This window comes from Crassostrea angulata, chromosome 3 (assembly GCF_025612915.1).
Source record: "Crassostrea angulata isolate pt1a10 chromosome 3, ASM2561291v2, whole genome shotgun sequence".
NCBI lineage: Eukaryota > Metazoa > Mollusca > Bivalvia > Ostreida > Ostreidae > Magallana > Magallana angulata.
The window spans coordinates 38,772,486-38,785,268 of NC_069113.1; the positions used below are offsets into that span (position 1 = coordinate 38,772,486).

At 31.0% G+C, this 12,783-nt stretch overlaps 1 protein-coding gene and 1 pseudogene across 1 annotated transcript in view; one reads left to right on the top strand and one right to left on the bottom strand.

Annotated features, from left to right (window-relative positions):
- Nucleotides 1-6,723, top strand: part of LOC128176393 (uncharacterized) — a 34,165-nt gene extending 27,442 nt beyond the window's left edge. Inside the window, exon 14 of the mRNA XM_052842693.1 lies at nt 1,414-6,723. Coding sequence (XP_052698653.1) covers nt 1,414-1,661 — 248 coding nt within the window. The 3' untranslated portion in view covers nt 1,662-6,723. The remainder of the gene's footprint in view (nt 1-1,413) is intronic.
- Nucleotides 6,364-10,335, bottom strand: LOC128176880 (uncharacterized; annotated as a pseudogene).
- Nucleotides 10,336-12,783: the final 2,448 nt, after the last annotated feature.

Below are 12,783 nucleotides of genomic sequence, written 5' to 3' on the forward strand. Positions count from 1 at the left end.
GTTCTTTTGCAGATCAATTGTACATAAATTAGAGGTGTGCATATTGCTAGGATTTAGATTTCCGATAAATTATGAAAAAAATACCAGCTTTTGAACATATAGAGTACCGTTTCACCTTATCCATTTCACTGGATACCGGTTGACATGGATTATGGATACAGTTCACATAAAAGAAAACCCGGTTTGCTGTCACATTGACATCTTTTCACTTGTTTATACATTTTATCGATGCTAAGGGGAAATAACTCTTCTGACTTTTCTATCAGTTATGTGTCTAAATGCCATAGTTTTTCTTATCCCAACGATTAGTTTTAAAATATTTTTGTAGTTTTAGTTTTCTGAAAAAGTTGACAATAAAATTAAAAAAGATAAACAAATTTCTGCCCATTTTACTTTTAACCCAAAAAATACGGTTTTCTGATGCTAAAATATGCTTCAGTTTATGTTTATCTGGCATCTTAAAAAGTGTGATGACATGTATATTTTTTCTAACAATTGATGAATTTTATGTCTATTAAGCTGAAATCAGTTCGGTTTTTCAACTTTCATCAGAGAATTTTACGAGTATGGAGTTACCTTAAATACTACACAAATGTTCCTCTTAAAAATAAATACTTTTCAGCAACATTGCATCTTCATATTCTTTGCTGAAAGCGGGGCACTTTGAGATGGACACCATCTCAATGATATCTTATTTACAAATGACCTGAAATGGGCGTGTTAAACATCACATGGTTTCTCTGTGCACTTAGCAATATGTAGTCCGCACAATTAAAATGTGTGAATGAAGTACACTGTAAATTGTACCTACAATAATTGAAGTTCTATTGATATAAGTTACTGTAAATATAAGGTATCATTCACTGACTTTGGTGTGGATTTCAAAGCAGTCTGTAGGGTAGTAAAATCTAATAAAGTTCGGAAGATTTTATTAAAAGATGGTCACAGGGAAACGCCTTTTTTTAAGTGTGTGACATCATATTAAGGATATTTTTAAAACGCACGGGGTATGGCGATTTTCCCGATACTTGAGATTGATACCGTGCTACGAACTTGCTGTTAGTGCGATAGTCTAACTAACCATACATTGTACTTTGTCTCGTATAAAATGAAAATTTAAAAAATGGTTCGATACTAACTATAATATGCATGATATTCCGGTCTAATCTTGAGCTTATTGTTCCCGTATTCGGAATTGAAGCGACATGCAGCTCTTTCCTTTCAGCTTTGAAATTCAATGAACCATTTGTTTTCATACATTTGCACTGAATTTTTTTTACTCTTTTACCATGAGTTTTCTGATAAGAAAGTTTTGATAAACAAAAAAAGTACAAAATATAAATCTTCAACATTTAGTTGGAATTTTAATTTGTTGTGGTTTATTAATAAAATCATTTTTTTTTCAATATATAGCATCTAACCGATGTGGAGTACCTCACGAATACTGGCTGAACGGATACGATACCGATAACTCTGGGACGTTTACGTGGATTGATAGTCAAACTCCGTCAAATTACACAAACTGGTACACTGGTCAACCGAAAGATGAATCTGGCAATGGTACTGAGAAATGTATTGCATCATCTACTGGATATACAGGAGTATGGGTTGATATTCCATGTTCATTAACTAGACCAGTTGTTTGCGAAAGAAATTTTTAGAAGAATTAAGTGAATACAAACAATTCTTGTAAAAAATAATTACTGTGGTGGTGATTTTTAGTTTCAAACACGGTGATATAGGACACCTGCCGCTAATAACATGGATAAAAGTTCATAATGTTAAAAATTTAAAAAAAAATTTATTTAAAAAATATTTGACTCAAAGAATATGTTTGTAACATTTTTGAAATCGTAAAATTTATCAGAACCTCCCGCGGGCTTTGGCGCTACACTGTAAGGTAACAGCTCTGAGAAAGAAACCATTTTTTATGAAATTTTTCTTTATTTTATTGTTTTTTTTTATAATTGTATGCACAAAATTTTTTATATTCATTAATATTAAAATTAAAATCCATATAACAATTAAATCAGTATATTCCATTTTCATATCAGAACATGCATGTAAAAGAATGAATGTTTCAGGTTGGAAAACGTAATTTAATTTATTTGTAGTGATTGTAGAATTATGTTTAATTTTGTTGATTTATGTCTTATGGTACTCTGTGAAAAAATTAATTCAAAGTTGAATAATTGACATAAAACATACATTTTCTCAGTTGATTTGATACGCAAAACAATGCTCTACGCATGGACAGTTTCTTAGGCGAGGCAAGCTACTGACAAACAAGTTAATAAAACAGGACTACATGTACCTACAGTCTCGATTGAAGTCATTTTGTCGTAAGTTCTATGGTCCATACAACGACCTTGTCAGCAAATATAATCCACTGGGTCGCATGGTGACCGACCTTTTTGATACTTATTGTTAGACCATAATTAATCTCCTCATTGTCTACGGATTTTTCCCGCTTTTCTGATTACGACAAAGAGCACGCGACGGGTGTGACTGACCAGAAGAGGATATTCACTCTGACACCTGATCATTCCTCTAATTTTTTTAGAGGTCCATGTTTGCTATACTCCTTTTTGTATTTTCCTTTGAATTTTGATTTGAACACTGTTCGTTGTTACCACAAGTCATTCATGTAATATACCTATATTTACAAAATTTCAATACATAAGCATTTGTATCTTGGTGATGGTGGTGGGTGGGGGATTCACACAGAGTGTGGTTATCTGCTAAAAGACATGTTAACCTATTAAGAGACATTTTTAATAAGAATTAAAATCTATTATTTTCCCTTTGTATGATAATATATTTTATGCAATATGAAATTCATTTTTAATTTTACTTGATTCACATTTACTTTTAATGTTCTCATAATTCAAATTTAATGCCAAAAATGATTAATTATGTACGTAAATGTACCCCCATCCCCAATTTATACACCACACAGCTAGGGGATTTAGGATAAAATAGATATTATGAAATCAAAGCGGTGGGAAGTATATAAAAACGTGTGTCATACCAGGTATTTATTTTGATCTGTTGCGTTTACATGTCCTTTCCTTATTAAAGCATTCTCTCCTACAGTAATTCATTTCGCGAAGGTATGCTCCGCTGTGCGATGCCCTTGTTCGATATTTATAAATACAAATGTACCTCGGAGTTTAAATGATGTTCATTTAAGAAATAAACAACAATTTTGAAAGTTCACCGAGATATGAACTTAGTTGGTTAAGTAATCAAATCCTGTGAAGCCTGAAGGGCTGCTCGATAGTTTATGTTTACAATTACATGTAAACAAGCGACTAGCGCGTGCTATGGTCATTGTGGCGTCATGGAGAAGTTGATGCAGAATTCTGTAGGTTCATGACAGAAAACATATTTGCAAATGTAAATATTCAAGAAATAAACAGCAATTTAAAAAGTTCACCGAGATAACAACTTGGTTGGTCACTTGATCAAGTCCTGTGAAGCCCGAAGTGCTTCTCAGAAGATTTGATCACGTACCAACCAAGTTCATATCCCGTTGAGCTTTTTAACATTGCTGTTTATTACTTATATTTACGTCTGAAAAGACAAATTGTTCAGAATTGTTAAAATAACCGATATTTTATGTTTACAATTAGATAAGCGATTAGCACGTTCTATGATCATTGTGGCGTCATAAAAAGTTGATACAGATTGAACGTTCTCGCTATTTTGTAGGTTCATGAAAAAAAAAACGTATTTGCAATTGTAAATATTTAACAGTATTTCTTCTTTTAAACGCCCCCTCTAGCTTGGCAGTTTTGAATACACGGTTTAAAATAAAAAGGTATACGGGGATTTTGCATTGCCAGCGAGATGAAAGTACCCGGAGAGTAACATTGAAAGATTGTGCGAGGTATTCAGAGTGACTTCCGAATGGAGAAAAGATGTCAACATTTCCCATGATAAATCTCCGCAAGAATCTCTTTTCGTTCCTGTTATTTGTATTTTTCACCATAATTAAATCACAGCATATACTGCAGAATCCCTGTTTGTGGTTTTTATTTCTTACTTCAGACAGTCAGGTCATATGGGTTTACATCTTTATTCATCGATATACAAAAGAAAAAGAAAAACGAATTTTAAGGTTTTAAAATATATTCTTGGTAAGGGCCAGAGAAACGTGACTATACATTTTCGTGGAATTAAAAGCTAGGAAAATTAGAGCAACTCTCTCTCTTTGTCAGAATCAAAAATGGTTCCATTGAAATAAAATTTTCAGAAATGTTAAAGAGACATCACGGCGCATCTTATCAAAACACCGACTTGAAAAAATTTTCCGATCGGGTTCGGTATTCGGTAATACTCATGAATGTATAAACTTTCAGAAAATTACAACGTTCTCCATTAGATAAATCTAATTATTTCATTAAAATTAATAAGTACGTATAACCTATCACATAAATACATCGCAACGTGTTACGGGGTCAGCCTTCTATACTATTACGCATGCGTATTTAATGTAAACAAAACACATGCAGGGCTCGCGAAGATTCTCCTGTACACAATGGTACATGTTTGTTGATAAATATAAGTTTTTTCTACTTCTCCCAGGTAATAGTTGTTCAAAGTTTTTAAAACAACCACAATTATTATTTTGTAAGCATGTATTTTGCGTGCTTATCATAGGAGTTGACTATCCTCTGTCCCAATATATCCTGGATTCACATTTTGCTTAATTGATTGATATTTATAAATACCTCAGGGTTCAAACGATATTCATTCAAAAGAATTTCCAAGATTTCTTAGTCGATACGCCCTTGTTAGCTTATCAGGTTTCAATACAATGCTAAAAAATGTTATGTCTACGTGGATTTTGTATTGCAGTAAGCCCGGATGATAACGTTGAAAAATTGCGCGGTGTATTCTGAGTGTATTCAGAATGGAGAAAAGATGTAAACATTCCCCATTATAAATCTCCATAAGGAATCTGTTTTCGTTCCTATGTTGTTTTTTTCGAGTGAAAGATGATAATGTGTCAATGAAACAATCTTGGAAATTATCCCTTTCAACTATTTCAATTGCACTTCTTTCCCAGGTATGTGTATTTTTATTAAAAATCGTCCAAATGTGCTGCATAAATATCTTGGGACAGACTATACAAGCTAAATTTATTTTTGTAAGTGAGGCCCTTGAGGGGTTATTTGACTCATTTAAGTTTGTTCATTTTAAAATGAACCGAAATTGGAAAACCATTAATAGATTATCGAGAAAGTGATCATCTGTTCCGTTTAGAGGGTCCTTTACCTCGTATACCACGATGATCTGAGTCAGGCGAATATCTTGTAGTTTTGGGCACCTGTCAATTACTGTCAATCAAAATCCACGTGGTACAAATAAACGATATAAGATTATTACGGTTTTTACTACTCTTAAATTTCCGGAAGCTCATAATTACATAAATTAGGTACGTGAAAGGGATTTTTATCTATTTCAACTGTTACAATCAACGTTATTTCTTATTTCCTAACGAAACAATGGGTAAATCTGAAGTTATTCACACGTGTTTTAGCTGTACTGTCTCTTTAAGCTACTTTAAAAACTTTCCAATACTGTCTTTCTTTTTAAACCAATTTCATTTTTTTTTTATTAAATTCCCAAATATTACACAATAAATCTTCATCTTGTTTTATGGAAGGTTATTCAAATAACTGCGTAGCTTGATATTTTATCAGTTCTATTGAAACTCGTGTAAAATGCTGTACAGGTGTTACACAGGTGCATGTAGCACTTGAATACAATGCATGGCAACTTAAGATTTTCCAGCTAAACAAAAGTACATATCCAAATTCGTACCGGTACTTTACATGTAATGACATCGACTGATCATTTTATAATTTATTATAATATAAGTAAGCAATGACTTTAGAATATTACAACAAAAAATTATCGGCTTTTTAAAGTACTTGGTTGCATATTCTATTATTCTTGTGAACATCTTTCCTTACACCACATTATGTGTGAATTTGATTGAGCTGTCTCAAGTTTTCAATATCAGTCGGAAAAAATGCTTCATAATTGTGACGTGATGTATATCTGTTTTAATGGGGTTAATTCAGAAAACAGAAACCTATTGTTGTGCAGTGTGTCACTTTTCTATGAAAACATACATGTAGACTTGTGGGTTTTATCAAGAAGCTCTGTACAAAGAAACGCATTATTGTAAATAATAGCATTTATTTATTAGAGTTTTAACATGTCCAATGTTTATATTTTATATGTTATATCCGTGTTTATCCTTATTGTGTTTTACCTAGGTTATAGTCTTATCAATGGGGATAATTTTATCAGCCAATGAGAGAGAGAAAGAGAGCTGATCATTGTACGTCACTTTTTCTTAGGACAGTGGGGGTTTTCAAGTTCTTCCCCACCAACCACCACTGACATTAATTCCAAATCTGTAATAGTTGTATAATTATTAGTGTAGTTTATAGCTTTTATTTACATATTTGTAGATACTCTTCCATTGATAAATAGGTTTCCAATTTTGTCTGCCACCTCTTTTGCACATCAGTTATCATATTCCCACTGGATTGTTTAATTTGAATATTAAGGTAATTTGATACACTTAGGAAATTTGTATCATGTTTTTATAAGTGATGTATTGTGTAATTTAGATTCTACCTTTACTGAATTGTTTATCTATTATAATTTCCTGTCATCAGTTTTAATAAATTACAATTTCATTCATCTAACTTGGTGTTTGTGTTACTTTTTTTATAAAGGAAGTTAGGTTAGGAAATGGAATATAACTCAAACATGCCCCTGACATTAAAAATATTTCTTTTGATAATAAATTGTCCCTTGTACTATGATAATAACAAGGTACGACACGGTCGCCATTTACGCATAATTTGCACAACCGGAAAACGGCCCCAGTAGATCCCCTTTATAGGTGAAAAAGCTACCCATCATATTATTTTCCCCGAAATCAAAATCGGTATATAGCCCCTCCAGGCGAAAAAGCACCCTTGTATAGATACTTACCTTCCTGTTTCCGGATGCATCGATGTTTGACATATTCTTACTGTCAATGTATTTAAGAATATTCAATGTATTGTTTATAAGATTTCGAAATATGTATTTTGCTAAAGTTTAATTTTTGTTTTAAAAAAATTTAGAGTTATCTTCCATTTTCATATTGATGTGTATTTTCTGCAGTTATCTTTCTTTTTTGAACCTAGAGTTATCCTTTCATTTTACAAATTTAGAGTTACTTGTCCTAATTGTTGACTTCTTGTTTTGTTGTTTGTGTGACCCACACAAGGACACTCAGTCCACTCAACATAGTTTTGTATCCGTATGCTTCCACACACGGTAAGAAGTGTTCTGTTGATTTATATTACATACGCGGTTATTCATTTATATGTTAAAGTTTTGTATTTTATATTAAATGCAGTTCATAAGTAAATCGTAGCTAGTCCACCTAAAATTTAAAAATAAAATTTTCTTCAGTAAACTTGCAAAACCTTGTTTCTTTGTCCATACCTTGACTAGAACTAAACAGCTTTTCATTGGTTGATGGTTAATAAATATGCAAATCATCTATATATGTTGGTCAAATTAAATTGGCCTTGTGACCAAAGGGTAATAACTCCTACTCTTTATAATAGTAAAATTACCTATGAAAGACAACTCCTCTTTTTATAGTCTTTTTCAAATGTAGGAATGATCCAATCTAGTTGCTGCGTCTAAAATAAATGAAATACCCGTTATGTGTTTTTTTATAAATAAAATGTAATAATATTTAATATAACCCAATAGATACATTTAACATTATACTACCTTTAAAGAATAGATTTCCGTCCTCAATGTCTTTGTTTATTTCTTGTTCCGTCAAGTCAAACACACTGCTGTCTGTCTTTTCTTTATCGTTCCAATACAAAACCTGAAATATTTAAATAATTGTAATGTCTGTCCTTATGAAATGATATTATGAATATTAAAATCAAAAATTTAATTATAAAATTCATTTTTTATTTTTTTTTTAATATGACTATGAACACATACACAAACATTTATACACAAACACTGACGTAGACAAACAAAAACATGAAACATTGAACAGTTTACTAAGTTTTAAATATCTTTTGGATTCAGTGTTAAACTTAATTACTCTTTTATTATTACTCTTTTATTAAGTTTACATAAAATTTAGTAACATATGAAATTGATATATATCAAAACACATTAAGTAAGTAAAATGCTCACCATTGTACCATTCATGATTAATGAATTATATATCTGAGTAAATATGCTATAACTTTTAATGACGTTTTACATAAAGTAATAGTAATTATTTGTATTGGTTAGGGGAGTAGGATGCCATTTACACCATTTTTGTAAGAATCATGCAGTGCAATTTTGTGACTAAATTACTTTAAAAACTCCATTAGCATGGCTTAATATTTTCCCCTCCCACTGAACATCTTCGCCATCTTCGGACCAGGTATGTACAATCTCTCTACTGAGCAGGTCCATGGGAGAAAAGGAGGTTTCGCAGACAGGTGTTTCAGTATTTTCTTTACGTAAATTCATTAACATTAGCAGATTGTTTCTCAGTGTTCCCTCGTCAAATAGTTTTCCTTTTTTGCTAAAATTTAATAAATGTTTATGTTGTTTACTAATTTGAAATACTTTCTTATGGATGTTAATTTGTTTTTTCAAGGATGACAATCTGTCTTTTTTGGTTTTAATTTTTTGGAGTTCACTATCAATTTTACTTTCAGTGTCCCACAGTCCTTCTTCTCTGATGTGGTCTATGACTTTGTCAAGTTCGTCCTCTTTTTTCTTCTTCTTTCTTTTTATGTCCTCTTGTTTTTCTTTTAATTTCGTGAGGTGTTTCCTTAATAAAGTCTGTTTTCTGTGTTTCTCTAAGGTCATAAATGTTCTGTTTTTTTTCATGGTTTGTACAGTGATTTTTTTTTTCTCTTCCTCACTTTTGTTATTGAACCATTCTGAAGTTTTGTTGTTAACATATAATAGTTTACTTTCCACAGTATTATTTGATGACATTGAGGATGATTGTACATGATAATCAACCTGTCCCATCAACTGTTCTACACAAATATTGCTTGTGGGACAGGATGAACACTTAAAATCTAAATTCTTTTGTACATTAAAATATTTACCATCTTTTAAAAAATCAGCAAATAGTTTTTCTACTTTGGTTTTCAACACAACACATAAACGTTTGATAAAAACACATGTTAAGTCATCATTAATAGGATATGTAAATAAAAATTCAGAAACAGTATCTTCTAATTCTGGTCCTTCAAATAGTCTAATTTTCTGTCTTAAAGCCAATATAGGTTCTTTTGCACATAAATCTAATACATGTAAAAATCTTTTAAAAACTGACCCCATTGATAAAATATTGTTCACCTCCATTGTTTTTAACCAATATGGTCCTGTTAATAATTTACATAAAATACCAAGTGCTCTTAAAATTGTTAAAATACATTTGTTTTGTAATGATAAAACAATAACATTCTGGACAAAATTAAAAGAACTCTTTGATGATAAAATGTATTGAAGTAAAAGTTTGTGTATAAAAAAAGTACCAGCAGCATTATAAAAACAAACATTAAAACGATTTCCTCTTATATTCATTAAAGGAATTCTATCAATGCCCTGGCTTTTAAAATATAAATGAGAAATGTTTGGATCGCCAGTGCCATCTTTAAAAAAAAATTTGGATACACACCTTAAAATAAACATGGTAAATGGCTCTTTAGTAGAGCTGGTGTGTCCATCAAAATTAATATTTAGCTCTTTTTCAATATGAAAAATTTCTTCCAAACAAACCTCAGAAAATTGAAGAAGGGGATGTACTGAACATTTAAAAGATTGAACATCATGAGATATATCTTCACATAAAATATTGTTAACCTTCTGTTCTGTAGAACTCCTATCTGTCATAAAACATGAAACAGAATTAAAAATTTGATCTTTCTCCCTCTCATTATTGACAATATCATTAAAAATCTCATTGGTAGCACTCACATACGTCTCTCCCTTCCCATCACTCACTTCTCTCACACCTGCTGTCAAAACTTTCTCCCCAGTACTAATTTGAACTGCATAAAAATGATGTCCTTTTTTTGTAGTTGCATCTCTATGCATTGTAATGTTACTACTGTTTAAAAGTTCTTCATTCAAATGACATCTACTTAAAACACCCATTTCACTCGTTAAAACAGACGCAGTGCTCTTACTTGGTAATTTGTTTACACTTATATTAAAAATATCTAAAACAGCTTCTAAAACAGGACCAATATGGTGAACACCAATATTTCTACTTCTAAAAAAATAATATAGATTTCTTAATTTATAATTATATGGAAAACCTTTACCATTTTCTTTAAAATCTAAAACTTTCTTTACATGTACATAATCATCTTCATCTGCTACAATGTCATCTTTTTCAGCGATCAGATTGTCGATTTCACATTTGAGTTCTTCAATATAAGTATTTAGAGTGTTGCACTGAACTCCTTTGTCAACTTTATTATCTTTTTCTTGTTGTTCCTTCCTCTTATATACATTCACTTTTTCTTCCAGTTTCCTCACCTTTTCTTTGGTTCGTTTCATTTTCTGGTTAATTTCTTTAATTCTATAGCCTCGGATTTTTTCCTTAAGTTTAATATTTTCCTTCTTGAGCTGGGATATGATAATGTCTTGTTCAGTTCTTGTTGTTATTTTTTCAGTGTCTGTTTCTGACGGTACACATGTGCTTGCTGGTTCTTTATTGGTTTTTGATGGACATTTGAATTCTTTCCTCTTATATTGCTCATATATCGATTTCTTACTTATAGATTTATTGAGTCTTTCAAATTCTTTGATAATTTTTTTAATTTTCCAATGTAAGCTGCTTTTATTTATTTGACACGAATCGATGTGCAGAGTTTGGCAGATTTCTTTATGGACACCATTCATGGAACCATTATGTTTTTTATATATTTGAACAACCTTTTCATTGGTCAAAGACATTGTGATAACGTGTGATGTTATAGAAAAAGAATTTTACCACATATACGCTGTTTGAAGTTAATAAAAGCATAATTAATTTGTGATGTGACGTACACAAATACACATAGACATAGACAATGTACAAATACGTAGACACACAACATAAAACACATATATCTATATCTGTAAAATTACATGTAGTAGGAATTTTTTTAATCCATCAAAAATTGTTTAATATTTCTGTAATGAATAGTGTACTTTCATGAAACATATAGAAGTTTAGCTTCAAAACATATGCATATGAATGTTCAGTTGTACGTGTACTACATTTATGAAAATGCTTCATACTACATGTATCATACAAATATTACAAGATATAAATAAATTGACTTACATTATATGGAAAATTCTTTTCTTGAAATGGAAACTGTCCTTGACAAGCCTAAAAGAACATAAAAATATTAAAAACAGACTATAACAAGGGGGAGGTAATAAAATGCAATTATTGATATAGGGAAACGTTTAAACTGTTATCGCAGAAAAGCGCAGCATTTAAAAAAAAAATCTTTCGCACGGATACGTAGGTATATATTAGTAGAAGTTCATATGATATCCAACTAATTCCAATCTATGAGCAAATAACTATAAACTGTAAAAAATACATCACTGGTAACGAAAACAATAATTGTATTTTACTGTCACACATTGTGTTATCCAAATTTGTTTCACTTTAAAAGTATACAAACAAAGTAAACATTAGTCTTTATCTATTCAACTCATTAAATCCAGTTGTCATTGTTCTAATTTATACTTACAGATAAAATTTTTGATATCGCCTATCGTGGTCGTCTCTGACCATCAAATATGGCCGTCAGGTCACAAGTAAGAGTTACCGTTCTTACAATAAAATGGCGTTAGCTGGACTAGCTATAAATCGTTCATGTTCTCGGAAAAGTATGGCATGTCATTAGTGTTATTGTCAATCTAAGTATATAAACGTACGTTTAAAACAATTTTCTATGGAAACCCATTTGTGTTAAAATGCATTATTTTGAACCTTATCTTTAATACTGTTATTTTTGTTTCTATTCTCTCATTACAAACTATTATTATATGCACTTTGTCTCTACATGAACATTGTTTTGGAGAACGTATGAGTAATTCATACTTTGATTTTGTTTCAGTTTTATACCGCATACACAATAAATTCGAAGCACTGGATTGTTGTGTTCTGGTTAACTATCTGCAGGCGAAGGCAGAATATTCAACAATAACTTAAACCTGGGCTGACAAAAATTGCTTATACTGACAAATATATAAACTGTCAACGCACCATTATATGCATATTTGCAGGGATTACATGTCATGATAACAGTGATTACATGTCATGATAACAGTTATTACATGTCATGATAACAGTTATTACATGTCTAAATATACATAAAATCATATTCCGTAATATCTCTCAAAGAATTAGGACCACATTGCAGACGTGATAATATATGAAAAAACAATTCAAAAGATAGGATTGTGGGTAATCAATGCAATTTACCAATACGGCCATGAAAAGAATTCTTGTAAATAAAGAAATCTTTTTAGGTTTTTTTATACACAGGATGAATGACCATCTTTAAGTCCTCCTTAAAGATATCTTAAAGGTGTTTAAAGGTAGCTTAAAGACGATCTTTAAGCCACCTTGAAGCTACCTTTAAGCTATAAGTATTGCTTAAAGGTGGCTTAAAGAAAGCGTAAAGATGGCTTAAAGGCAGCTTAAAG